The 25,646-nt window shown below is 51.7% G+C and overlaps 12 protein-coding genes across 12 annotated transcripts; 7 read left to right on the forward strand and 5 right to left on the reverse strand.

Annotated features, from left to right (window-relative positions):
- Positions 1-1,190: 1,190 nt before the first annotated feature.
- On the reverse strand, positions 1,191-3,275 carry N7482_006022 (amidase family protein; the record flags this gene model as incomplete). The annotated part of the gene is made up of 1 exon (XM_056688147.1): positions 1,191-3,275. The coding sequence occupies one exon, from the start codon at positions 3,273-3,275 to the stop codon at positions 1,191-1,193; it is 2,085 nt and encodes a 694-aa protein (XP_056543702.1).
- Positions 3,276-3,660: 385 nt separating this feature from the next.
- Positions 3,661-5,374, forward strand: N7482_006023 (putative MFS allantoate transporter; the record flags this gene model as incomplete). Its single annotated transcript, XM_056688148.1, has 6 exons — positions 3,661-3,840; positions 3,900-3,930; positions 3,996-4,280; positions 4,341-4,525; positions 4,599-4,729; positions 4,774-5,374. The coding sequence occupies 6 exons, from the start codon at positions 3,661-3,663 to the stop codon at positions 5,372-5,374; spliced, it is 1,413 nt and encodes a 470-aa protein (XP_056543703.1).
- A 945-nt stretch (positions 5,375-6,319) lies between these two features.
- Positions 6,320-7,640, forward strand: N7482_006024 (Zn(II)2Cys6 transcription factor domain-containing protein; the record flags this gene model as incomplete). The annotated part of the gene is made up of 2 exons (XM_056688149.1): positions 6,320-6,390; positions 6,443-7,640. 2 exons carry the CDS (start codon positions 6,320-6,322, stop codon positions 7,638-7,640), a joined length of 1,269 nt encoding a protein of 422 aa, XP_056543704.1.
- A 59-nt stretch (positions 7,641-7,699) lies between these two features.
- Positions 7,700-8,064, forward strand: N7482_006025 (uncharacterized protein; the record flags this gene model as incomplete). The annotated part of the gene is made up of 2 exons (XM_056688150.1): positions 7,700-7,885; positions 7,909-8,064. 2 exons carry the CDS (start codon positions 7,700-7,702, stop codon positions 8,062-8,064), a joined length of 342 nt encoding a protein of 113 aa, XP_056543705.1.
- A 210-nt stretch (positions 8,065-8,274) lies between these two features.
- N7482_006026 (uncharacterized protein) lies at positions 8,275-9,615 on the reverse strand (the record flags this gene model as incomplete). Its single annotated transcript, XM_056688151.1, has 1 exon — positions 8,275-9,615. The coding sequence occupies one exon, from the start codon at positions 9,613-9,615 to the stop codon at positions 8,275-8,277; it is 1,341 nt and encodes a 446-aa protein (XP_056543706.1).
- Positions 9,616-10,924: 1,309 nt separating this feature from the next.
- Positions 10,925-12,568, reverse strand: N7482_006027 (uncharacterized protein; the record flags this gene model as incomplete). Its single annotated transcript, XM_056688152.1, has 4 exons — positions 10,925-11,063; positions 11,117-11,702; positions 11,764-12,236; positions 12,315-12,568. The coding sequence occupies 4 exons, from the start codon at positions 12,566-12,568 to the stop codon at positions 10,925-10,927; spliced, it is 1,452 nt and encodes a 483-aa protein (XP_056543707.1).
- Positions 12,569-13,230: 662 nt separating this feature from the next.
- On the reverse strand, positions 13,231-15,654 carry N7482_006028 (Kelch motif domain protein; the record flags this gene model as incomplete). The annotated part of the gene is made up of 2 exons (XM_056688153.1): positions 13,231-15,065; positions 15,153-15,654. The coding sequence occupies 2 exons, from the start codon at positions 15,652-15,654 to the stop codon at positions 13,231-13,233; spliced, it is 2,337 nt and encodes a 778-aa protein (XP_056543708.1).
- A 478-nt stretch (positions 15,655-16,132) lies between these two features.
- Positions 16,133-18,046, forward strand: N7482_006029 (WD40 repeat domain-containing protein; the record flags this gene model as incomplete). The annotated part of the gene is made up of 1 exon (XM_056688154.1): positions 16,133-18,046. One exon carries the CDS (start codon positions 16,133-16,135, stop codon positions 18,044-18,046), a length of 1,914 nt encoding a protein of 637 aa, XP_056543709.1.
- A 662-nt stretch (positions 18,047-18,708) lies between these two features.
- N7482_006030 (transcription initiation factor IIA large subunit) lies at positions 18,709-20,312 on the forward strand (the record flags this gene model as incomplete). The annotated part of the gene is made up of 4 exons (XM_056688155.1): positions 18,709-18,726; positions 18,870-18,971; positions 19,233-20,212; positions 20,273-20,312. The coding sequence occupies 4 exons, from the start codon at positions 18,709-18,711 to the stop codon at positions 20,310-20,312; spliced, it is 1,140 nt and encodes a 379-aa protein (XP_056543710.1).
- Positions 20,313-21,856: 1,544 nt separating this feature from the next.
- N7482_006031 (zinc-coordinating transcription factor SFP1) lies at positions 21,857-23,782 on the reverse strand (the record flags this gene model as incomplete). The annotated part of the gene is made up of 3 exons (XM_056688156.1): positions 21,857-22,171; positions 22,232-23,291; positions 23,439-23,782. 3 exons carry the CDS (start codon positions 23,780-23,782, stop codon positions 21,857-21,859), a joined length of 1,719 nt encoding a protein of 572 aa, XP_056543711.1.
- A 362-nt stretch (positions 23,783-24,144) lies between these two features.
- Positions 24,145-24,327, forward strand: N7482_006032 (uncharacterized protein; the record flags this gene model as incomplete). Its single annotated transcript, XM_056688157.1, has 1 exon — positions 24,145-24,327. The coding sequence occupies one exon, from the start codon at positions 24,145-24,147 to the stop codon at positions 24,325-24,327; it is 183 nt and encodes a 60-aa protein (XP_056543712.1).
- A 358-nt stretch (positions 24,328-24,685) lies between these two features.
- Positions 24,686-25,330, forward strand: N7482_006033 (uncharacterized protein; the record flags this gene model as incomplete). The annotated part of the gene is made up of 3 exons (XM_056688158.1): positions 24,686-24,974; positions 25,024-25,151; positions 25,211-25,330. 3 exons carry the CDS (start codon positions 24,686-24,688, stop codon positions 25,328-25,330), a joined length of 537 nt encoding a protein of 178 aa, XP_056543713.1.
- Between the last annotated feature and the right edge of the window lie 316 nt (positions 25,331-25,646).

Below are 25,646 nucleotides of genomic sequence, written 5' to 3' on the forward strand. Positions count from 1 at the left end.
CAAATCGCCTAAAACGGATGGATACGTTGCTGAGTAATACGAATGGATACGTTGCTGAGTTATCCAGATAAATTGCTTTTTTTAACCTGTGTTTTGGTCCACTACACAACCAATAACCTTATTTGGCGGCTGGCTTTACGGATTTGGAGTACATCAAACCATAGTATCTGGCGCAAGATATACATATAGTCAGAGCACGCTCGATGTGTATGGTCTAGTATACGATCAGGCTGAATGAGATCAAGCGGAACCAATTCAGGATGAAATATTGATTGGCTTTGTCGGCGTGCGACCGAGGGCAGCTTCAAATACCCTCGGGTCTACGCGTCTAATACGCCGATACTCGGCGATTACAACACCAGCGTTGCAAATTGAGGGAGAATTACATACACAAAGCAAAGAAAGGTGATGATGGATCGACGGATTAGTACTGAGAGAACCCATTCAGAAGTTTGGATTGAAGAACTAATGTATCTGTTGAGACAGGTATTGAGAGGCTAGTATTGGCATGTAAACTACACGAGTATTCCGAATTGGCCTGATTTACCGTATAAAAAATGTGGAGGAGGAGGTAGTCGCTGATCAGCCTGTCCTTATCGTTAAAGTCCCACCTTGTAGATCGACCGGTGACCTCCTGTGTTACCAATCAGTTGCTCGCGGCAAGTTACCGCTCCACGCTCTAATGTATATAGTCATGGTCAATAATGCGCTGAGGACACAAATTAATTAGAAAGCTTTGTTGCATACAGCGTGTTGAAGTATCTACCTGCAGGGTACCTAGAGGGCCTGTCCATCAGGTAAGGCCTCTATATATACTGTGTATCTTATCCGAGACACTCTACAAGAACTTGATATTGAAATTATAGAAAATAGACTACAATATCATCGCATTTAAAGCCGAATTGAGAAAGCGTGGGCTTTGCCTAAAGATATAATCTATAAGATATGTCCCTGAGCTAAAAGGTATGCAAAGTAATGATAATACATACGCTGTTTTAATCGCAAAGGTGATGATTTTGCTAATTTATCGGCCACAATGACTTACAGGGTGCAGGAAATCATTGAGGCAGAAGGGTGGTATACAAAATACAAGGTTCTGGTAGTTTGAATCTAGCCATTTTGCGAATTTCTACCGGGTAGAAAGGTATTTGCATTGAGGGTAATAGTTTCAAACTTTTGCAATGCCATTGTTAAAGAGAATTGCCGTTGTTAAAGAGAACCAGCTTCCCATCAGTCGCAAAACCGTCACTATGTGCCGTGATTATGACGATCGTCTGGTGCACTGCTGGACTCTCCCACATCTCCCACTGACCTGCCCGCTCGGAAGCCTGATGAGCTGTTTTTAGAAACCAATCCTCGCCATTCACAACAGCATCACATGGCTTTCCATTAACATAGCATATCAAGCGCACTGGGGGAAGGGGATGAAGTAAACGAGTGGTATCGATGGCACGCCGAACAGATCCACAGATATGAACAACGACCTGTGAATCTTGAACCTTCTCATACTGCTCTTCCACCACCAGTTCAAGCGGGAGCTGGGATGTGAGAATACGCGGTATACTGCTAATTGGTACCCGGTCCGAAGGCAGAATTGGTACAGCAGCAGGTTGAACTCGGCACTTGGAGGCCATCTCGAAGGCATATCCATAGCGCAGGAGATCGTTATCCTCGTATGCCTTGCCTGCGAAAGTGAGATTCACTGGCATCTTCGTATCCTCCATCACGCCCATTGGAACTGAAATTGTTGGAATACCGAGGTGACGAATCGGTCGATTGCCATTAGAGTATTTCACGCCATTGCTCCAGGCAAAGAGAGATGCTTTTTCATCCCTATCGGCATTCGCAGCGCCAACATCACCGTTCGCTGGGAAGACCACCGCGTCGAGGCCGAGCTTATCCATCCAGTTCTCGAAAGTTTCTTTTCGGGCATCCTCGAGTGCCTGGATTGCCTGCTTGATTCCCGGAATTTCGCAGATGGAAGAAGGCTTGGAGTGCGGATATGCTACGATCTCATCCCAAGATAGCTTGTTTACTACCTCGGGATTACCGCGGAGGGAGCCCGGTGCGAGTGGGAAGATTGTTGCAGGGTCAACTTCTGTGAGAGACGCTAGGCCTTCCTGACCGTTTGCGACGAGAAAATCATCCCACGAGTGGGCGACGACCTCGCATCTTTCCTTGCCTGCCCAGCCTTCTGGAAGATTTGCAATGGTGAATAACTGACCCGTTGCAGCGTTTGACTCGTAGGTTGTCACTAGGGGGAAGTCGGTTTCAATGACTTCGGCGCCGCATTCTTCTAGCACCTTTTTGGCCTCTTGCCACAGCTTGATGATTGACTGCCGCGTCTTCACTTTGCTGACGGGGGAGATGGAAGAGTCATCGCCACCGATGTACATTGAAGGTACACCTATGCGCTTATCCTTCAAGGAGGAATTATCCTTGAATGTCATGAAAGACTGTGGTCGAATAGTCTTTATCGAAGGAATTTGGATGAATGGTTGTTCATTGTAGAAATCTCCAGCTGGTGCCGAATCAGGAACAGCCAGGACCTCGAGGACGTGGAAAAGATCCTCAACAGTTCTGGTATGAGGAACCAAGACGTCGCAGGTCGGGTAGAGAGGGAATACACCCCGAAGTGGAAGCAATCCCTTTGATGGCGTGTATGCAACAATTGCATTGTTTGACGCAGGTGAGCGGCCAGAAGAAACAGTCTCACTTCCCAGAGAGAACGCGCAGAAGTTCGCAGCTGTGGCAACAGCAGATCCATTGGATGATCCCGAGGCATAAGCTGCTGCCAAGTAGTCGCTGTTATACGGACTCTCGGCACGTCCCCATATTCCGCGCTGCATGCCACCATACGCCATGGCAGGCATGTTGGTTCGCCCGAGAAGGACCGCGCCAGCATCCCGGAGAATCTGCACGCAGACCGCGTCTTCATTCGCAACGAGCTTCTGAAAAGCAGGTGACCCGTTGGCGACTGTCATGCCTTTCACTTTGATGCTGTCTTTCACTAGGTAAGGAATCCCTTCTAGTGGTCGCGGAGGCAGCCCCGCTGCACGCCTAGCATCTGATTCGCCTGCTTCGTCAAAGACTGATGGGTTGAGAATTGGGATGGCACTGAGCTTTAGTCCGTTGGCATCGTAGACACTGATCCGCCGTAGATAGAGCGAGACCAATTCCACGCTGGTGATCCATCCCAAGGAGAGTGCATTCAGCAGCTCGGAAATGCTCGTGTCAAGTAAAGTAAACTCTTGACCAGAACCTGGTTGAGCCATTATGCCTTGGGAGAAGTGGTTTGTTTTTCGATTTGATTCCGCAGGCAATTTGCAGCCTCAACGCTCACAATATATAAGCAGGAGAAAAAGCACTGCGATAAGGAGCTTCAGATATAGACGACGCCACAGTCGCGTTAGCAATCGAGTGCGGAGGCAGCGGAGTATTATCCGCTTGACAAACTTGCCCCACCTGATCATCCAGGGGCGGGCTATTGTCCGCCTATCGCTGTGCTGGGATAGCGAGGCCAAGCTTATCTACTTGGCAGAGATAATGCAAACTAGCAATCTGCGGAGTAAGATACATATAAGCCTGAGAGATTGGCAGCGGGAGGGGAAGGAGATTGCAGAATCCTTTGTCGAGTCTTGTCGTCTGTTCTTGTTTACCATGGAGCCAAAGGATATCAAGGTGGAGCAACCGCCCGCTGTGGAGAAGGATGTGGCACTCGGAGATGTCGACGATATCGGAGCAGGTTTATTTATTGAGGCTGATCGACTATCGGCTGATGAGCTAGAGAGAGAGAGCGCGAAGGTGCTAAGAATTCTGGATTGGAGACTGATGCCAATCGTGAGTCAATACTTCAGACAGGTTTAGACAAGTTTGGTCACTTTCTAACCAGTCGCTAGCTCTATGTGACCTATGTGATACAATTTCTCGGTATGGTCGGCCTGAAAGGCTCACATACATTCCTGTATTGTAGTTAATTATTGATAACTGAGCAGATAAACTATCACTCAATTATGCGTCTGCATATTCACTCATCCCCGATCTTGGTCTCGAGGGTCAGCGTTATTCTTGGGTTGCAGCCATCTTCAATTTTGGATACCTCTTTTGGGCTATCCCGGCGAACCTATTGCTTCAGAAGCTGCCTGTTGCTAAATACATGGGAGGAATGCTTATTATCTGGAGCATCATTGTGATCGCCCATATCGGAGCGAAGAACTATGCAGGCATATTGGTACTTAGATTCCTGCTGGGAATGGCAGAGGCAGGTGTTAGTCCATGCAGTACGTGCCCCCTAAGGACAATGATAATCATGATAAGAACAACTTTACTGACATAATTAGTGATGATGATCACATCTATGTTCTACAAGCGCTCCGAACAGCCTCTGCGCATGGCTATCTGGTTGAGTGCCAACGGTATGGCGACTATGGTAGGAGCACTGCTAGGCTTTGGCCTCGGACACTCCCACAATACGACACTACATAGCTGGCAACTCATCTTCCTAACCATTGGACTACTCAACTTTGTATGTGGGGGCGTGTTCCTTGCACTCATGCCGGACTCGCCAAGTTCTGCACGCTTTCTGACCCACTGTCAAGCGGGTAGCGGAGAATATGATTGGTGTTAAGAATCGACAAATCAAGCTGGGACAGGCTGTGGAAAATTTATACGATATCAAGGTCCTCTGCTGTGTGGGCATTGGAATTGGCTGTGGGGTTATTAACGGGGGGTGTCGAATTTTGCTTCGTCACTGATCAAAGGATTTGGATTCAGCGGAATCTATGCCACCCTTCTCCAGCTACCAACGGGTGCTTTTGAGGCTGCTATAGTCCCGATATGTGGCCTCGTTGCAACATATGTCCCCAACTCACGGTGTGTTGTTCTTGCTACTGTGTGCTTGATTCCATTCGCTGGTCTATTGGGTATCCGCTTCACAAGCCTTGACCACCGATGGACGCTCGTTGGCTGTACCTGGCTACAGTATATCGTTGGTGCACCGGTCATTGTTTGTTGGAATATATTGTCCACTAATGTGGCAGGCCACACTAAACGAGCTGTCGCTAATGGTTTGTGGTTCACACTGTATGCTGCGGGTAATGTTGCTGGTGCGAATATCTTCTTTTCTCGTGAAGCTCCACGCTACTACTCTGCGCTTACCGGACTTCTGGTATGCTATGCGGGCATAATTGTTCTGTCACTTGTGACATACGTCGTTATGCGATGGGAAAACATACGAAGAGATGCTGCGGCAATGGTTGCAGGGGAGAATGTGACCGCTAGTGAGGCACAGGATATTACTGCTTCACAAGCCATTTTGGATGGTTTTAAGGACATTACTGACATGGAAGCCAAGCATTTTAGATATGCACTTTGAGTAGACTAGATGGGACGATGTCAGCGAGTAGCGGGAGCAGAAGTGACATTATTTTCAATTCAAATCATTTCAATTACTCTACCAAGTAAAAAATACCTCCGAAAGTCCTTGAGATTCATATATGGCGACACTACCTGAGATCCCTGCATTGTGAGATGGGGGAGGTAACAGTAGAGTCAGAGATAAATTTGGCACAAGGAAAAATGAGTGGGCGTATAAACGCACATCATTCGATGCTAATTAAAGAGTGGAGAGAATGGTATGCATGAAGGGAATCTGGTCTAGAAGGTTTCATAGACTGTTCAGTGAACACATAAATAGGTGTATAACGCTCATAGCTGAGATCTAAACCAGAGAATATGCTCCATCTATAAACTCTTGACTATGGGACTGAAGGGTCACTACTTATCTTGCAAAATACAGATCCTTTCGCGCTTTTTTTTTTTTTTTTGGATGTTTGACAGGACATAGCTCTTTGGATAAAATGAGAACGGAAAGCGAAGGCGATGTCTTTCAAGAGGTCCCTATAACAGCGCAAACCCCAAAAGTTGGAAATCTATCTGGCTCTAGAGAGAAATATTATCGAAAAGCAAAAAATTGCAAAAGTATCATAAAAGTATTCAAGCTGCATCCATCCGGGGCCACAAGTTCAAATGAAGGAGGTTTGATAGAAAGATTAAAGACAGACATCAATTTAGGGTATTCAGGCATTGCTCAAAAATTCTCTAAGCATATCATAACTTAAGCACACCATTTAACAGACTATGTTTCGTCCCAAGAATGAAGACCATCTGGGCGAATTGACCTGGATTGCGCTCAATTCTTGATGCCCCAGGCAGCAAGGCAGAAAGCATCCACGGAAAGGCGGATGTTGTCGTTTCCATCATCCATTTATAGCCCCGCCTTGTGCGCGCCTGAGCGGTAGGTGCGTGAGACTCGTCAGAGATGGGCGCTGGAACCTCAAACAGCCGCCGCATCGGGCAAACTAAATCGCGATCCGGGTGTAAAATCTGCAAGTGAGATCTTTCGCGCCTGTCCTTGGTGCTTCACCGCTGACTTACGGAACAGGATCCGGAAAGTCAAGTGCGGCGAGGAAAAACCAGCTTGTGTTCGTTGCTCCAGTACGGGGCGACGGTGCGAGTATGAGGAGAACGGAACTCCTCCGAAGGCTCCCTCCACTCCCTCATCGCTGATACCAAGCCATACACCGTCATTGTCGCCAAATTCAGGAAGGCGCGAGCGCCGTGCGTTCGAGTACTACTTTCAACATGCCGCGAAATACCTCGCTGGCGGTATGAATATAGATTTCTGGACAGACGTTGTCCCACAGATTTGCCGCACAGAGCCCGCTGTGTGGGATGCTATGATCGCGATCAGTGGACTTTTTGAATACCCAGACCAGTGCACGGACTTTATCTTCTTAAAACACAGTAAACAACAATCGCATCATCTCAATCAGGCTCAACAGGAAGCTTTGACATGGTATTCGCGCTCAATGTCCGGCATCCACTCTCAGATCGAGCGCGGGAGCGCAGACCCATACGTTGCTTTGATTAGCTGCGTGCTATTCATCTGCATAGAGACCATCCAAGGACGTATGGAGGGGGCACTCCGACTATACAAACAGGGTGTCACTTTGATACTTGACCTGCGAACTCAAGTGGCCTTGGGAGGAGTAACCGCTACAAAGACTGCTCTTCTAGAGCATACCATCATTCCCCTCTTCTTGCGACTGGGCACCATTTCCCTAACCATTTCCGGCGTTCAACCAAGCGAGCTTTTTGCGTTTTCAGAGCACGGTTCGAGCACTAAATTCACGTCGATCATCTCTGCTCGATCTACAATGACTATTCTTGCCACGGAAGTGATACTCTTCGAGCGTGAAGGAACAGTACACCTGAGGGCTGTTGGTGGTGAAGCTTTCATTCAGCCGTACATGGTTGCGAAAAAGCAGTGTCTGCAAAATCGACTCGATGACTGGTACCGTGCTTATGCCTACTTGTGTCGGAATATTCAGGCTGGATCTGCATCTTCATCTCCACTACTAAGCGAGCCTATCCTCCTCACATACCACGCAGCCGCATCTATAATGCTCTCTGGGAGCCTGACCGATCTGGAGACCGTTTATGATGCCCATCATGCGGATTTTGTTACCATCATCGAACAGGCTGACCTGGTGCTTGGTACCTCGGCCGGCCCAGATGCTCACAACCACCCTTTACTTTTGAAATGGGAGTCGGCATCCCGCTCTTCCTCACTTCAATGAAATGTCGCGATCCAGGCTTGCGGCTTCGAGCACTGCACCTATTGCAACAAGCACCCCCAATGCAAGGATTCTTTAAGTGTACTCCGGCTGCTCTCTTGGCAGGAGATCTCATGAAGCTTGAAGAAAGCTACAGCCGTATGATGCAAACAGCAGGGTCTAATCAAGGCTCTACTGATGGTTCTGTCTCTACAACCGAGGCCCAGTCCATGCAGCCCCAGTCTATTCTCATGCCTGAAGAGGCACGTGTAAAATTCTGTGGTGTTTTCAGGCCTGTCAATGGCCTCCCCCCGGAGTAACAGCAAACGACATTGCCAAATGGGGGTGTGACCCAGATCAGCTCTTCCTACATGTGGCAAGAAATAGCTATGATGGGTCTATCAAGACATGGCAATCAATATCTGAATTTATGCCATTGGAAGCATAACTGATAGTCCTGTTTTAGCATACAGGGCCTTGCCAAGGTTCATCTCCTGAGACAGCACAATGAAGAAATGGGATCTGCCTTCGTAATAGGGAAAAGCGCCAGAGGATTTTGTCACAGATAAAGTGGTAGAAACAGGCACGCATTTCAAAGCTAGTCACAGGGGCTTGAAGACCGTTAAAATCCGTTTATCTTCTATCGTGAGGACCGGAATCATATTCTGTTATTTCCAAAGACATGTCCAGACAGGATGAACTCCCTCCCAATTTCAATATGGCCATTCTGAAGCTGCCTTCCATTTGCAAATCCAACCCACAAATCTTTGAGGTATGAACCCAAACGAGCAAGCTGTTCTTTTGTGTCGTTACCGGCCAGCATAGGAGCAGCCTCCCAGGCTTCCCATGTTCCCAGCACAAATGGAATGTCGATGCAGTGACATGCTCCTAGAGGGTTGTTTGTACCTACCCAGTTAAATGAATAGCTTGTCGATCTCCCACCTGTTTGGAGCACTAGCTGATGGAAACGCTGAGATGGCCACTTGAAGTAGCTCTGCGTAATATACCAGGTACCAAGAGCCTCCACATAAGATCCGATGAAGGGTAATTTGAGTAGGCTTTGTGGTCCCATAATGCTAGCAAAGGGGCGGCCATCGTGGCCAGTCCAGCCGATGAGAATGGGGATCTCCTTCGCAGCCTGGGACACTGTCTGATCAAAGTCTATCTCGGCGGGTAGAGGATAGTATCCGAGAGCGGGTGCAAATAACATGACTTGCTTCTGAATGGGGTTCATCAGCAGCTGCTTTTGGAGGCCAAGGAGTTTGTCTATGGACATCTCTCTGGGATCCTTGGCGAGAAGTTGCTCTGCCTTCTGCGTGAGCAGAGGTGCCGTGGGAGTCCGTTCCTTCAGCTCTCGTAATGGCGGGCTAAGAAGGATAGTGCGATGGAAAAGGCCTCTGGTATTCTCCGAGACCATCAAGCAAATAATTGAATCCGCACCCGCAGATTGTCCGACCATCGTAACATTGTCCGGGTTTCCCCCGAACGCAGAGATGTTTTCCTGGATCCATTGCAGCGCAGCACGTTGATCCAATAGTCCTAGGTTGGCGGGTGAAATGCCATCCAAGTGGAGATACCCGAATACACCCAATCGGTAGGTAATGTTAACACAGACGATACCCCGCTTGGCTAGGTCGACCGGCTGGTAGCAGTCTAGATCTCCACCACCGGATATATAGGCGCCGCCGTGCAGCCAGACCATGACGGGAGCATTTTTGGCGTCTTTGGGAGTAATGATGGAAATGCGAAGGCAGTCTTCGCTTAAGCTATGGCCCGTGGTCAACGGGCCCATGGCAGACTCGAGCCGCGAAGGGAGCTGGGGACATATTGGTGCGCGTTTGGTGCAGTCTAAAGCTTCTGTCCAGCTCCCAGCCGGCTGTGGCTTTTCGAACCGCTGGGCTCTGGCGTAGGGAATTCCCCGCGCGTGAACGAGGTTGCTGTCCACTAGGTTCGCTTTGATGGGCCCTGCGGGCAGTTGGATTGTTGTCGTACTAGCCATGACTGGGTGTGCTTTGGGAGAAGTGGGTTAATGCAACTGGAAGTTGTTGCTGGCAAAATGTATCAAACATCAAAGCGGTATGAATAGCAGATTCTCAGCTACGAGCTGGTCGGATCCGCCGTGTTGATCAGGCGGGCTGGGGTGGAACCTTGCGTGCGGAGCGAGTGTAACTGTGGGGGCGAGAAGTCGCCAACAGAAGTCGGCGAGGACCGTTGATAACCGCAATGCGCGTGAACAGGTTATGCGTGGGTGAGCTAAAGGTGGCACAAAGAAGAATGGTTTCAGCTGGAATCAGCACAGCCTGGTCATAGCTTGGGCGAAACGCATGTCATTAAGTGGGCGGTAGGTTGGCGGACCACAACCTTGAAAGCCAACATATCTCGTCTTTCCTACAGATTTTATAGTCCCTTTAATTGTATGTAGCGTATCCCATATAAGCAGAACAATGATGCTGAAGTCAGTATCGTATGTATTTTCTCAGCAATCTAGCACATTAAAAATCGCCACAGCGTTACTTCTCTTGCACCAGGGCCAAGCCTAGCGAAGTCTGCAAATTTATACGTTCTCGGGACCGACTCTCGTTAAAGAACTACCTACCTGTCTGGTCTTAGACTCCAATACAGGGCAATTCTCCTTCAATGCATATAAAATTGACGGAGAAAGTGTTTATCTCAGCCAAATAGCACTCAGTATGGCCCAGCCACGCTGGAAGATCGACGAAACTGCCAATTGAGATTAACTATACTAAGATGATTGAGCACTCCAATCATTGGCAAAAAAGAACGTTTTTAATAGCTGGCTCGATGAACCTTTTCCACCCTCGGCGGGATCCACTTGAATACGAAGAAGTTGACCAAACACGTCCGCTGGAGGGCAAGACTTGAGAGCTGGGAGTGTCAGGGCATTGTAATACCCCAGCCAGCTGGGCGCTCCTCAAGACTGCTTGCTATCTCTGTCGTATATCTTGAATTTCAATCCCTCTTTATTCAACGCTTGTGCCAAAATCAAGTCCACAATGTTTAGCTCCGATAATGCGTTCCTACGACAGATACACTAGATCCATGCTGTGTTTTCCGTTTGGAATAATCTATAGAGTCTCAAATTTTTACCCTTGGTGTCTATTCTATCTACCGGTAAAGGAGACTTTGTTTTGTTGGGAATGGCATGCGTATTGAGAGTTACAGTCTTCGGAAGAGGCCTTCTGTTTCTTTCCTCAAGCTCCAACGAATATCCCTATAGAATCATCGCAGTTCGCGGCCTCCATATCTAGGAGAACATCGATATCGTTTGTTAGGTATTAGACATCCAATTAGACCTTCTGAATGAGTCGCTCGAAGATCTGCCCAATGCTTTTGGCACTCTTCTTTGGGATCCTCTTCTGGTCATGATCATAGTCGACATAAGTCACACCGAAGCGGGTCTCATAACCTTCTGCCCACTCGAAGTTGCTACAGGTCACTGTTAGTATTAGGTTCAACATAAGTTGGGGGAAGTAGCATACTCCATAAGGCTCCAAGCCATGTAAGCCCGAACGTTCACTCCGTCCAGCGTAAACGCATCCGCCATAGCACCGATATAATCCTTGAAATATTGCACACGGAACTCGTCATCAAGCAACTGTTCTAGCGGCATATCGTTTTCCCCCAGGACGCTGGTTCCATTCTCTGTGACATAGATCTTGGGATATCCATAGCGCTCACTGAGCCACTTGAGCAGCTTGCGGAATCCCACTGCGCAAGGCCGCAACCACGGTGACTGGGTGATAGGCCCGATGCTAACCCCATTCTTGTCTTCTAGGAGCAGCTCCAGATTTCCTGCAATGTCATTAAGCTCGGGCTGCCCTGTCTTGGCGCGAATGTAATTTGCACAGTAGTGGTTCATCCCGTAAAAGTCATTGCTTCCATGGACCAGGGCGAGGTCTTCCGGTATCCAGGCGGGCAGTCGATCGCCTAGTTGCTTGATCATGCTCTCGGGGTATCTGCCATGGTAGATGGGGTCGGCAAACCATGAGATCGCAAATTCAATTTTACGGTCGCAGGCTTCGACGTCGGCTGGATTTTCAGGGTCCCACGGCTCGGCCCAGTCGCCTTTTCGTGATCAGCTCCTCATATTCAAGGATGAACGTGTCGGGAGAGAAGACTAGCATACCATTCAATGTGATACCAATCTCGCCACCGTCCTGTGTTTTGAACTCATCACGGTAGATCTTCACTGCTGCTCCATGCGCAACAAGAATGTTATGACCCACAATCCATGGCTCTGTTGAACCATCGCCCACAGAGCTCTTGGTGCGATCACTTGTGTGACCAGGCGCAAAAGAACCAGTGTTATATCCAAGTACGCTGCTGCACCAGGGCTCATTAAACGTAACCCAATGCTTGACCTTGGATCCAAATGTCTTGAACACCAATCGAGCGTAGTTCGCAAAGTCCGCTACAAACTCCTCCTTGTTCAATAACCCGCCATATCGCTTGTTTAATTCATCTGGTAGATCCCAATGAAAGAGTGTTACCATTGGGGTGATCCCTGCCGCGTGTAGGTCATCGATAAATCGGAGGTAGAATTGTAGGCCCTTTTCGTTGACGGGGTCGTTGCGGCCGCCGAGGGCAATAATTCGGCTCCTTTATGGTTTGCAAGCGGTTAACAAAGGATCTCTTCATCTCAATCAAGCAGACCGGATGGGAATTATAGAGTTGTACCAAGACAGCGAGAACCGATACGCCTTCGCACCGCAGGCCTTCAACAATGCAATGTCCTCATGAGTGCGATGATACGAGTCGCACGCGATCTCGCCCGAGCCGCCACCGGCAATTTTGCCAGGAATCTTGCAGAAGGTATCCCAAATGGACGGGCCGCGTCCATCCTCATTCACAGCGCCCTCAATCTGGTAGGCGGCCGTCGCAAAGCCCCAGACGAAGTCGGCGGGGAGAGTCGACTGCTCAATGGACCCCATAGTGAAGCAATCTCGGATGTCAGTGAATCGGCTTGAATGGTTCAAGAGCGGTTTCACACGATCGCCGCACAGGTCTGGACCGAGTGGCCCCTGGAAGTGTTGCCATAGATATTTATGTCGAGGCTTTGTCTTCTGAGAGCGCGGCGGGAAGGAAGATGAGACAGGCGAGAGCTTCCTTATCGTGACAGGAACTATCTCCGCTCGCCGGAGCAGATCCCGCTCCCAGAGCGTGGGTAAGTGGAGCAGCGATCGCGGGACCAGATTAGTCTTAGCCGGTGTGTTGGTTGGGTGTAGTTGGCACGGTCATCCCAGACATCCCTGACATTTCACTCATTTCTGTTGTTTCAGTCAGCGAAGGTCAGCCAGGGTGAGGCGGTTGAACGGGCCGGCGACCGCATTGCTGCGATGGGCTCGAGGAGTTGCTGGGGCATGCCAGAAAGGTTAGACCTTGTGGAGTGAAACTCGACAGGGCTACAGGGCTACATGCATACGACTCGGAGGTGCTTCTGTACACGTTCACAAGATGCATAGCCGCATAGATTTCAAAGAATGATGCCATGATGCCACTCGAAGACTCCCCCATCTATGTTCCCTTCCCCGCCAAGCCCTTTCCCAACCCCCATTCAAACGCCGGAAGACAATGCGTGCCGAATTCGTTTTGTTCAAGAAAGTACCATATCCTCATCCTCCGACTCGTCATCCAAGCTCACGGCGGAGCCCAGCCGCAGCCGAGAATTCTTCGAGTCCCGCTCACACTGGCCTTCTGTCCCAAACGCGCCAACCATCTCCAGGTCCGGCCCGGCGATAATACGACCCTCGGTATCGACCACCTCGCAGAGCTCGATCAAGCTCTGATGGCTGAGGGACTTGAACCCGTCCGTCCGCACGATTCGCCCCCAGTGCGTCAAGCAGAACTGTGCAGCCCGGCGCATGAGCCAATGCTCATTCGTCCGTCCCGCACGCTCCCAAACAATGGCTGCGTTTTCCACATCCAGCTCGCGGCTCAGCCGATTCACGCAGAGGAGGCGGAGCTTGGGCATGTCGTACAGGTTTGCCATGACCAGCATGCCCGCCACATCAATCACGCTCGAGCAGTACTCGGGATGACCGGCAATACTGTCCGTGTAGAGGTAGTACAGAAACGCACGCACGACGGAGTATGGCTCGGGAATATGCATCCTTTTGGTGTGGTACTCCGCCATTTGGGCGGCATATAGGCGCTTGAAATGCGGCCACCGAAGCTGCAGAATGATTTTGTGAACATGGATAGGATCTGAGGTGGAGGGACTTGGCTCCACGAATGTTGGCTGGGTCTGGCTTGGGGATCCAAATGGGGTGTCCACCAGGTCATCTGAGACCGAGCAGTCATGATCGTCACGAATGGCGGTAATGACAAAGTCCGCCCCGCTTCCTGATTCGGGGGGTTGGTCAAACACAGCAGAAAGGTCAGCCCCAAGTCCAGAGACGGATGAATGCCCCGGCTGGTCAGCCGGCCATGAGGCATCCTGGTGAGGGGCCGCCGCCGATAGGCTACTGCCAAGTAAACCGTATTTCTCTAGGTCGATGGCGAGAATTTCACTCATGTGATTCTCGTCACTGGCCCCGGGTGCATTAGCGAGGTCGAGGCTGCAACCCAGTAACCATGCCTTGGTACCCGTCTCATTCACAGTGCAGTAATGCCACCGATAGCCCGGCCGGAAAACCTCCTGTCCGTCGGCCAGCCGCTGCCAGCGCAGTGTATTCAAATCTAGGGCAGATAGATTACAATCATGTGACCGCACGGTCTCAGATGGAGTAATCAAGTCAAGCAAAACCCCAGACGAAAAGGATTGGAAGTGGGTTCCAGAGAATAGCTGGGGGACATTCGGACCAGAGTGGAAACGCAGGCATGAGATAGCACCCGGAGCAAGGGGCTTGCGACGACCAAAATTGCGGACCTGGACGCTGGCAGAGTTTGCGGCATAAATACCGGAGCGAGGGGACAGTTGCTGTGATGATGGACTAGAAATGGAGTCTGGATAATGAGCAATAGGCAACCGTGTGTCCGGGAGATCGTCGTTACCTTGGGAGGAGGTGATTCCGGCTAGGGAAGGAGAGCCTTTGAGGTCAAGCCACCAGATATCGGAGCTTCGTTCCATGTTGGGCCCCAGTCCGCCGAAGATCCAAAGGCGATTGCCCCAGACCCACGCGGTGTGGTCGAAGCGGGCCGTGAAACTCCATGTTCGAGACCAGGTCCAGGTTTGCAGGTCCAGATACGTCAGGTCATCCAAGATGACATTATTTTCGCCAGTCACTCCACCAACAATGAATAGCTTGTCGTCCTGGATGACAGCGGCATGGCGTGCCCGTCCCCGTGGAACCGAGCCACTAATTTGCGGTAAGGTCCAGTGAAAGTTTTGCAGGTCGAGGATGATGACGTCGGAGAGGTACTCGCGGTGTTCGTTCTCACCTCCGAAGATGATCAATTTATCGCCTTGGTAAAGGGTAGCAGTGTGCCCTGAAAGAACGGAGAACAACGGGTTAGCAAGAGAATACATTCAACCATACGTAGAAGTATTACGGAGGTGAGGGAAGGATGTTTTACCCATGCGCACCCCGGGAATATCGCCATAGTTGTCCACCAACTCCCATCGCAAGGTATCCAAGTCTAACCTGAGCACGTGGTTATACACTGTGGGAAACAGCCTGTTAGCTCTCGGATTTGGTAGATTGGAAAGAGATTGGAGGAGATTGGAGGTGATAGAAACGGTCGAACCTTCATCAGTGTACTGGTCAAAGCCGCCGAAGGCGTAGATGCGATCGTTGCCGCAGTACGTCAGCGAGGCATTTACCAGACATGCGGGGACATGGCCCTGGGCCTTTTTCACGGTGGGGATCTCGGCGGTGGCAGTAGCCCGGCGACCGCTCGCGGGGCTAGCCGGCATCAGGTATGCATCCTCCTGCTGCATCACGAAGGCAGGAGAGCGAACACGCCCAGAGGTCGTTGGATTGGAGAGTCTTGAAGATCCAGACCAGGATGACGGAAGTCGTGTGGGTGGGTCCTGGTGGAACGGAAGGTGGTGGGCAGGAGTGGACGAGTCCGCCATCAGGCAGTGGCGACAACGGGGAACAAAGAGAGCTGACAGATGAGCGGCACCCCCGAATTGAATCAGAGCCCTCTTTGTGGCCTCGACCGCATCTTAGTTTCCGACTAGTAAAGGGAAATCGTGACGCCGAGGTGAGACACCTTGAAGACATCCCCCACCAAGGCGATCGGCACCGGAAAGGGAAGCCCACGGCATGTCATGTGCGGATTCCGCTAACCGATATAGGGTTAGCGCAACCGTACCTGAGGTAACGGTTGCCCCGGCGAGAAGCTTCATTGTCCGCAAGTAGAATTCTATTTATTCTCCATTCTCCTCTTCCCCTGCTCCTTTCCTCTTCACCTATCCTCTATATTTCTACATTCTATTCTGCATTGGCTTTCGTCGTTTGCATTGAATTGTTTCTTGGTGGCTGGCTCCACCGTAGTACGCTTTTATCTTCCAAAAAAAGAAAACAGGAAGTTCTGATCAGTTACAAGCCATGGCAACTGCTTCGGTCTCTACTCCGGTGAAGACCCATCATGGGCTCTTCTCCTCCAAGACGGCTGGAGGTCGGATGCCTCTAACTCCTTCTCCGAACACTCGCGCGACTCCCAAGGCATCGGATGAGTCTTCACCCTTCACCCCTCATAAGGCGAATGCAGGATGCGAGAAACCCAAGTCTGTCTATGGAGGCAACCTGTCCTCATACTTCGCCAAGTCATCTGGAGCCAAGTCGGCCGTTCCCAAACCTTCAGTCTCTAAGCCTTCCGTCGCCAAGTCCACGGTCGCCAAGTCGTCGTCTCGGTCGCACCGTGATTCTCCCAAATCGAACATTGCACGCACCCGCCATTCCCCCAAGCATCTGCAGCTGGGTGTCTCGGATTGGTCTCTGACTGGTACGGGCCCGTCTTCCTCCTCTCAGACTCCCGTCAAGGAGCGTCCTCGACGGGAGGTGACTAGTCGGGCTCGCCCTACGAAGACTACTGTTCGCATTTCTCACAACGCCGGTGACCGGTTTATCCCTAACCGCACTGCTAGCGAGGGTCTTGCCACGACTGGTGCTGCCAAGCCAGAGGAGAACCAGCGTCCCAAGACGAGCGGTAGCGAGGGATCTACTGTTCTGGCATCCGCGGCCAGTGCCTTCGATATCAGTGGACGCGGGGCTGAGGATGATCTGACCGCTGCTTTGGACAACCTGGGCCTGGAAGATAGTGAGCCTTCAAACTACACCCGCCCAGCACCTGATGCTGTTGCCTACGAGTCATCGCTGGCAAATGCCTGTGGTGTGAACTTGAATACTCGCATCCTTGCGTTCAAACCCCCACCTCCTGAGTCATCGAAGCCGATTGATCTACGCGCTCAATACAACCGTCCTCTCCGCCCTGCCAAGTCTCAGAATGCTCAGTTCCGCCGTCGAGTCCAGACTGCCCCAGAGCGTGTCTTGGACGCGCCTGGTCTGCTGGATGATTACTACCTGAATTTGCTGGACTGGAGCTCTGGAAACCAGGTCGCCATTGGCCTGGAGCGCAACGTCTATGTCTGGTCTGCCGAATCTGGCACAGTCAGCTGCCTTCTGGAGACATCGCCTGATACCTACATTAGCAGTGTCAAGTGGAGTGGTGACGGTGCTTACGTTGGAGTTGGCCTTGGAACCGGCGAGGTTCAGATCTGGGATGTTGAGGAGGGCTCCAAGCTCCGCAGCATGTATGGTCACGACTCTCGCGTGGGTGTGATGGGCTGGTCCAAGCACACTCTTTCGACTGGTGCTCGCAGCGGTCTAGTGTTCAATCACGATGTTCGCATTGCTCAGCACAAGGTCGCCGAGCTTGTTTCTCACACTTCCGAGGTTTGCGGTCTCGAGTGGCGCTCGGACGGCGCTCAGCTTGCTACTGGTGGCAATGACAACCTAGTCAACATCTGGGATGCCCGTTCCCTGAGCGCTCCCAAGTTCACCAAGACCAACCACCGCGCTGCAGTCAAGGCGCTGAGCTGGTGTCCATGGCAATTGAACCTGCTGGCCACTGGCGGTGGTTCCTACGATCGTCATATCCATTTCTGGAACACCACCACTGGCGCCCGTACCAACAGCATCGACACTGGCTCGCAAGTCACCAGTCTTCGGTGGAGCAACCACTACCGCGAAATTGTCAGCTCTAGCGGCTTCCCCGACAACTCGCTCAGCATCTGGAGCTACCCAACTCTCGTACGCAACGTTGAGATCCCTGCTCACGAGACTCGTGTCCTGCACAGCAGTCTCAGCCCCGATGGCCAGATCCTGGCTACCGCCGCTGCGGATGAGAGCTTGAAGTTCTGGAAGGTGTTTGAGCGCAAGGCCGGTAGCAGCGCCGCTGCATCCCGTGAGGGCGGTGTTGGTAGCAAGGCCCAATTAACCAAGTCAATGACCATCCGCTGAAGAGCAGCTCTTCGGTCTTGTTCTTCTCTTCTTGTGTGTGTTTTATACCCTGGGTTTCATGGTGATCTCGCGAGCATTGATGGGCTGGGACATTCATTCGGGTTGGCGTTGATTGGGATTTTTACTCGCGGCTAATATGGGGGAGTACCTGGTGTTGTATGTAGCTGCCATAAGCTGGATTGTACAAATTGCTATTCTCACTGCTTATCTCAATATCTCCCTACTGTCTTCTTCCTTGTATCGAAGAGTCCATTTCTTCGGCAGGCATACCATGAGGTGGTCCCTGTGGCTGACTAAGCGCCGGGGAGCTGGAGTCTTTTCGACCGCGGAAGCCCGACTTTCACCTTCTCCAACTCATCAGCCAAACCCCCCATCCCAACTACCCCTCCATTTGTTTGGGCTTGTATCTTTTGCCTGCTTCTTTGTGCATACTGTTCGCTCGTTACTTTGAAAGGAGCGCTACGGACTGATAGATCATTTCGACCGGCCTGATTCCCAAGAGGTGTGATCGACCAGCGCTCCAACAGCCTCACCGTTGCGACGGAAGGCCATATCTTCTGGCCGAGGCGCCGAAATACTTGTGTACACCTCGATCACTCTTCCAGACCCCCTTTCATCTTCCCCCACGGTCTTTCCTCGCCCCTGAATACGCCTCGGTCGCCATGTCGAACCAGCAAGTGGTAAGTCCGGTCTCGCGACAACCTATCCTACATTGTCGCAAGGATAAAATCCTCTGTGGTCTCACTTGTGCACCATTATGTCGAGGATGACCCGCACTCGCCCCGATGAGGTACACGTTGGCTGATATCACTTGCTGTCATAGGGCACGGTGTTCGAGAAAGTCATCAAGGACGTCTGCGAGCAATCTCAGGTCGACTTTGAGGAGAGCGGTGTCGACCAGAAGACACTGCTAGATCTGCGCGATGTGAGTACCATTTCCAGTGCTGCGTTTGGTATATTTCGATGGCTTTGGGTGTGGTCATTCTGGGGGTCCGCCAAAAGCGGGGGGATCCGAAGTGGTGCGGGAGGCAGTGCTTATGGGGGAACACCGGATTATGACGCTCCCTTTATATGCCGCCGCCGCTACCCGCCTAGAGGGGCTTAGGCCGCCAAGCCACCATTCGTCGAAATACCATGCGCTTGTTACCCATCAACACAATGTTTCTGACGAACAAATTATATACAGACCTGGCAGAAGAAGCTCTCGTCGGTCAACGTCGCTCAGTTCCCCTGGGATCCTCCAGTCCAACCTATCCCCCAAGCCCCCCTCCCTCCTCAGGCAACCGTGCCATCCAACGCTCCCCGCCCACCCCCTCAGCCTCAACATGTCCAGCCCCCAGTTTCAATGCCACAGTCTGTACCTGGGCCGGCTCCTGCCCATATGGCACCGGTCGCACCGGCACCCATGATGGCCCCTCGGATCAAAACAGAGCCCGGTACCAATGGCCCGCCTCCGATGCCTCCGATGCACAACAACATGCCTGCGAACACGCCTAACCCGCAAATGGCGCGCGACCGCGCTGCGGCTCAATTGACCCAGAGATTCGGTGCCTCCGCTGCCACCTCAGTGAGCCAGCTCCAGTCTCAGCCTGCGGGACCGCAACCTTATCCGCAGATGCACCACCCTACCAATGGCCAGATGCCTCAGATTAAGCAGGAGCCCAGTCATCCCTCCATGGGGCCCAGCCAGACCGATGGCGCCCATGATGTACTAGCTGACTGGAAGGCAGAAGTTGTGCGTCGCAGAGAGGCCGCTAGGAATGGCCAAGGTGATCATCTTCTCCGCGAGTATCTGAAGCATCGGATGAACGGCTTGGAAGCCGGCGGTCTGCTTCGTCCCCTGGCAGAGCAGGAATCTTCAGTCACGACGGCTCGTCGTGCAGCTCTTGTTGCCCCTTTGATCCGAGCAAAGGCTTTGGAGTCCGATTCATTTACCTCCGGGATGCCTGGTCAGTACGATGGTGCCGACGAGGACCTCAAGGAGGAAGTGGACGAGGATGCAATCAACTCGGATTTGGATGATCCCGATGACCTTATCGACCATGATGCCGAGGCGGATGAATCAGAGGGACAGGTTATGCTTTGCACCTACGACAAGGTCCAGCGGGTCAAGAACAAATGGAAGTGCACCTTGAAGGACGGCATTCTGACCTCGGGTGGCAAGGAGTAAGTCATCAGCATCTAGCTTTGTGGCTTCAAAAGAAGTTCGATCTAACTTGCATCTAGATACGTCTTCCACAAAGGCCAAGGCGAGTTTGAGTGGTAGTCACCCTCATCGACATCTAGCTCCTCGATCTACAGGGCCACTGATCTTTACGAATTTCCCGCATCCGGTCTGTAATACATTCTAAACATCAAGTGCCTACCTAATCCAACACACAAAAATCCCCCTCCTCCCAACCCCTTTCTACCCCCTCATGTTCTTCAAATGATTGGTGCAAGCGAAATCCCCTTTTTCTCGTCACGATGATCCCTTTCCGTTTCCCTGCTTCCTCAAACCCAAACAAGACTGGACCTCGGGTTTTGCCTTGTGATTTTTAACTTCTTCAATCTGGGGTTCGATCTGCTTATGGCGCTTACAGTGAGGCCGAGCTCGTGGTTTTATGGCTTGTTGCCCACGATGCCCTGGCTCTGTACTTGAATGAATGGCAAGTCCTACTTAGTTAGGTTCACCAAATATGAATGGATACTTTGGCCAATAGATTTCGAATCTACGCTCTGGTGACTAATCGGGAGTCCTGTCCCAGGTAGTCAATGCTACCACCCTAAATGTGCATTTACTTTTGATATGAAATTGAAAGCAATAGCCAAGACAAGGAAGCAATCCAAAAATAACAATAGATAAAAGCCAATGTGTATAAAACCATATCTACACGATCCGACGCCAGAGAACCGCACTTTTGTTCTTTTAGCTTCAGTTCCGATCCCTGTTCGATTTTGCAAGGAGCCACAGGGCAGAAAAGCGCAGAGCCGGGAGTTTCTTAAATGGCAGAAGGAATGATCAGACAGGTCGGTAAAGGATGCTTGGTAGGTAACCTTGGAAAACCCGTCCCGATCCAAAGGCAACCAACCCCGATCATGGATAGCTTGCGTGTCGTGGACGCTCCACAAATCGGAGTCCAAGGCAGTAACGTCAGCTATCTCCTGATGATCAGAAGAAAAAGACTCAAGCTTGAGCACAAGTATAAATGAAACCAATAAAACACAAAGCCAGCCCGTGAAGAGAACGCAAGACGCAAGCATGATACAAAAAAGATAAAACGCAGGTATAAACACACTCACACTCATTCCCGTTTCCCATTCCGCCCTAAATCCCGCCCATGTCAGATGAACAATGAGAAAACGCAACCCAGGACTTCTAGACGGACAAGCAGACAGAGGTGGGATTAATCTTGCTGAGGTTTGTCTTGATCGCTCAGGTGTTGATGGCTCTATTACCAAGTTTCCTTTCCCAAGGAACGAGGAATGGGAGTAACTGGAAATGGCAAGGGGGATATCGAGCAATTGGAAAAAAAGAAGGAAAGGAAAATGAACGAGAAAAAGGAACCAAAGGGAGAAAAGGACCAAGTGCCAGTGTAAACCGATGGCATCGAGGCAGTCAAACCAAAACAACAGGATAAAAAACCAATCCCAGGTAGATAAACACTTAGGATGAAAACTCCGTAGTCACCGAACCAATTCATGACATCATATGTGAGAAAAACAAAAATCAACGTGCGAGAATATCTCTCGGCCGTGTCAATCATCCGCATCAAGGATTTGTTGGGTATTATTTATGGACAAGCATGGTTGTTGCCAGTGCCATCACAATCACAAGAGACCCTCCTCGCCGATTCCGGGGAGACCAGCTCCAGCAACGTTGATGTTCTGTCCCTGCATAACGCCGCCCCCGAGGTTCAGGTTGCGGCCAGCTGCGAGCTGGAAATCCGGGTTGCAAGGTGGCGAGTGTGATTTGTGGTATTTAAGCCCGTTGAGGTTCTTATAGCGCTTGCCGCACACTTCGCAGCGATACGGCTTCTCTTTCTCCATGCCCAGGGTACCAGGGTAGGGGGTTGACGTTTCCGGGTTGACGATGGAAAAGGTACCATCGGCATTGTCATGAAGTTGTTGGTTATTGTGGCCATGCTAGAGAGGAGATAATATGTTAGTGTGTGATCTCACATGACGTTGGCGTATCTAACTCACAGCCTTGTGATATTTGAGACCGTTTTGGTTCTTATAGGCCTTCTCACAGCCTATGACAGGGCAGCGGAAGGGCTTAGGCTCTTCATTAGGAAGAATCGAAGTGGTGTCAGGAACACCAGCCAGAAGCTGCTGTTCACGGATTCGCCGTGCAATATCACTGTTGGGCCCATACTGGGCTCCGCTGAGCTTGAAGTGGGCATTGGGAGTGCCCATACCACCACTCGGGCTGAACAGCCGCTTGGCCGGTTCATCGATGCACAAATCAACCATATCGTTGTTGCCAGGGAAGCGTCCGTACTGAGCCTGGTTCTGGCCCATGGCATTCTGCTGCATAGTGAGATCACCAAACCCGCCTACCACGCTGTCGTCAATTTCAGAGGGCGTTCCGGGTCCGGACGAATCGGGGGTATTTCGGAACTGAGAGTTTTGCAGCGGGTTGGCCATGAGAGTCGGGGTGTTGACGGAGGATACGGTGGGATTGTTCGACAGGGAGAGTGGGCGTCCAGATCCGATCGGGGTACCGGGTTGAGAGGGTGTGTTGAAGCCTTGATGGCTAGGAAGCATGCCCAGGTTTAATTGTGGGCCCTGGTTGGAGTTGCCAAATCCGCCTTGGCCACCGTCGCGTAGCTGAGGGGAGAAGAGCTGCGCGGTCGTGGCATCCCCGTCCCCCATAGGGTCGTCCAACTCCATGTCATCGATCGTGTCTAGATCCGCATGCTGTAATACGGAAGGGGGTTGGCCCATTTTGCGCTGCATATCCAGGCTGCGGTCGGGCTGCAGGCTGCGCCCTTGGTTGCCATGTTGCTGGTTCTGCTGCTGTGCGATCGCCGCGGCTGCCATGGCAGCCCGGTTTTCACCTTGGCTCGGGCGATGTCCTTGGTTGGGCGATTTGGTCGCATGGGCTTCCTCGTAGTGTTGTAATAGGTCATGGAGCGTCGGTAACGTCACACCGCAGCACGAAAAGTCCCGCATGAAGTTGGCCTCCAGCTTCGGCAGATATGAGGAGGAGTGGAAAGAAGGCGACTGGAAGGTAAATGGAGAGGTGCCGGTCATGATGATACTGTTTGGGATAAATTTCCTTGGTCAGTCTTTCTCTGCCGTGCAACAATCGAGTAGCGCACAGGTCTTTTGGAGCTGGAAGAGGGGCCGGGTATCTCTTGCCCTCTGCGCGCTGTGCGCGCCGTCTCATGGGGGTTCCGCCACTCACTCGTCACGTATCCAACTTCCGACAGACACACCACCCCAGCTCATGCCACCGACCAAGCTTCCTGCGAGAGATTCCCGCCGGCCCTTGTCGCGGGCAGACCCGGACATCGAGATAGGCTTCGTCCCGTTCCCCCATTGTGTTGTGGCGGCGCCGATGGAATCCTTGCGAGGTGGCGGGGCCTTGAATACCCCGAGCCCGCCGCTAGGATGATACGATATACTACCTGTTCGTTCACCTGTGCCGGCCTTCTGCAGAGCGGAGGTGAGATTTGATGCCTGTTGCCCCGGTGGTGAGACGGAGGTCGACTGTCGGGTGGCAATGTCAATGGGAGCGGCGCCTGTCATTGTGATAGAGGACCAGAGGAGTCGATGATGACGGTTTCTGGTCGTATAGTTGTTTAGTATTTTCCGGGAAGGAAAAAGAAAAGGGAAAACGGTTGCGGAGCCCTTTTTTTTCTGGAAGGTCTCTAGAAATCCTAGTTCCCTGTCCGGTCCTGCGCGAAGAGGACGCCAAACCCGAGGGGTTAAGGTGACAGGGTTATGGGAGAGGGTCCCGCGTTGAAGCGCGAATGAAAGTCACCGGGGGCAGAGTTTGAGGAGGATGAGAATGTGACTGCAGAGCAAGTCGTCTAAGTGCCCCTCGATGGGTGTGGACTTTTGGGGGGGATGGCGGTTTTGGGCGGGTTCGAAGAGTCCACCCTCGGATGATGTCCCGCTCTGGTGCTGGGCTGGCGAATCGCCTGTCTCGGCGATGTGGCGATGGAGGTGCTGTTCTGACTTGCTCAAGAAGATTCCAGTTCCGAGTCTCACACCTGATGCTAGAGAAGGACGACGAGCTTCCTGCAGAGGATATCTATTGTCCCAAGAAGAGAGGGTTGGAGAGGAGGTAGGGCCTCATGTCCCATCGGGATCCGCGATGGAAAGAGGCCTGCCGCATTGGGGTTGGCGCCGTTACCGTATTACACATCACGTGATGCATGTGTGCATACGGGGTCATGAAATTAATGAACCACAATGAATTTCATTCGCCGATCGAGTACGACGAATCTCTCCCGCGGGAAACATTCTATGGAAATATCGCCCAAGAGTCAGGACCAATCAACGCCAGCATCGACTATATGACTACCCTACCAGAGTGTCGATAGATGGAATGCCGATGAGGGGGGCCAATGCCGATCGCTGCGGTGATGACACGACACACCGCTTGCAGTGTCCAGCAGGTGGACGTCATTATCGGTAATAGCGCGTATGGACCTGAAACACGGCGAGGCTAGTGTAACTTTGGTATCCTTCGGTATTGTCTCCACGGTTGAGTGGACTAATGGCCATCCTGCGCCAACCTTGGCTGATGATGCGCTCTTGAGATCAGTCGGACTTGTGCAAGTACGCCCAGAGAACCCGGATGATATCGACTCCAGAATCCAGTCAGACACGCGCTTGATCACTTCGCCCTGTCCACTACTGGAATACTCTACCCCATCCGATGGGGGAGGATTTTCATCATGGTTGACTGTTCTTGCCGAAGCCGCCGGGCCTCGTATGGAGCGGGTCACCACACTTCCAGCGAATCCTCGTTCCGATCCAAGCGCCGTCGCCCATGGTTCATCGTGACAAGAGTCGGGATCCACCGCTCCTTCTTGCCAGTTCTTTGCCCCTGGGAACCAGTCGGAACGTCGAGGACGTCTATGTGTTGCGCGAAGGCCCGAAATACCGGGTACCGATCAACAGGAAAGCATCCAGCCCAGGACCGAGATGTCCCTCGTGGCCCTTTAGATCTGGGGTTTCTGCAAGGGCAAAGACGATATCGCGGTGGCGGGTTTCCCGCTCTTCAGCCGCGACTGGCCCAAACGGACTCCATTCGACTCCGCGGCTGTCTCCGCTGGTCTGAAGTAGATACAGTACGAATTACCTCCGCCGGATTTGCCTCTGAAGTTAAGGTGACCCCTCCCCCCCTTTTTTGGCATCTGCTGTGGGTTCAAGGGGCATGTTTTCCTTCTTCAGTACCCTTTGCGTACATTGACGGGGTCAATTATGCCTCATAGCTAGGCGTTGATAGGCCAACGGTCCCAAACGTGGTGGTTTTTTTCCCCATCACCCAATCCAACCCCAAAGTTTCAGTCGGGAGGCAACGGGTCTTGGCTTTGGCGCTAGAAACGCGGCAGAAGCATTCGGTCGGCCTTCCATCCATTAGCGTTGCCCGGAGCCACGC

Source organism: Penicillium canariense (genome assembly GCF_028826845.1).
Source record: "Penicillium canariense strain IBT 26290 chromosome Unknown utg000003l_segment0_segment0, whole genome shotgun sequence".
NCBI lineage: Eukaryota > Fungi > Ascomycota > Eurotiomycetes > Eurotiales > Aspergillaceae > Penicillium > Penicillium canariense.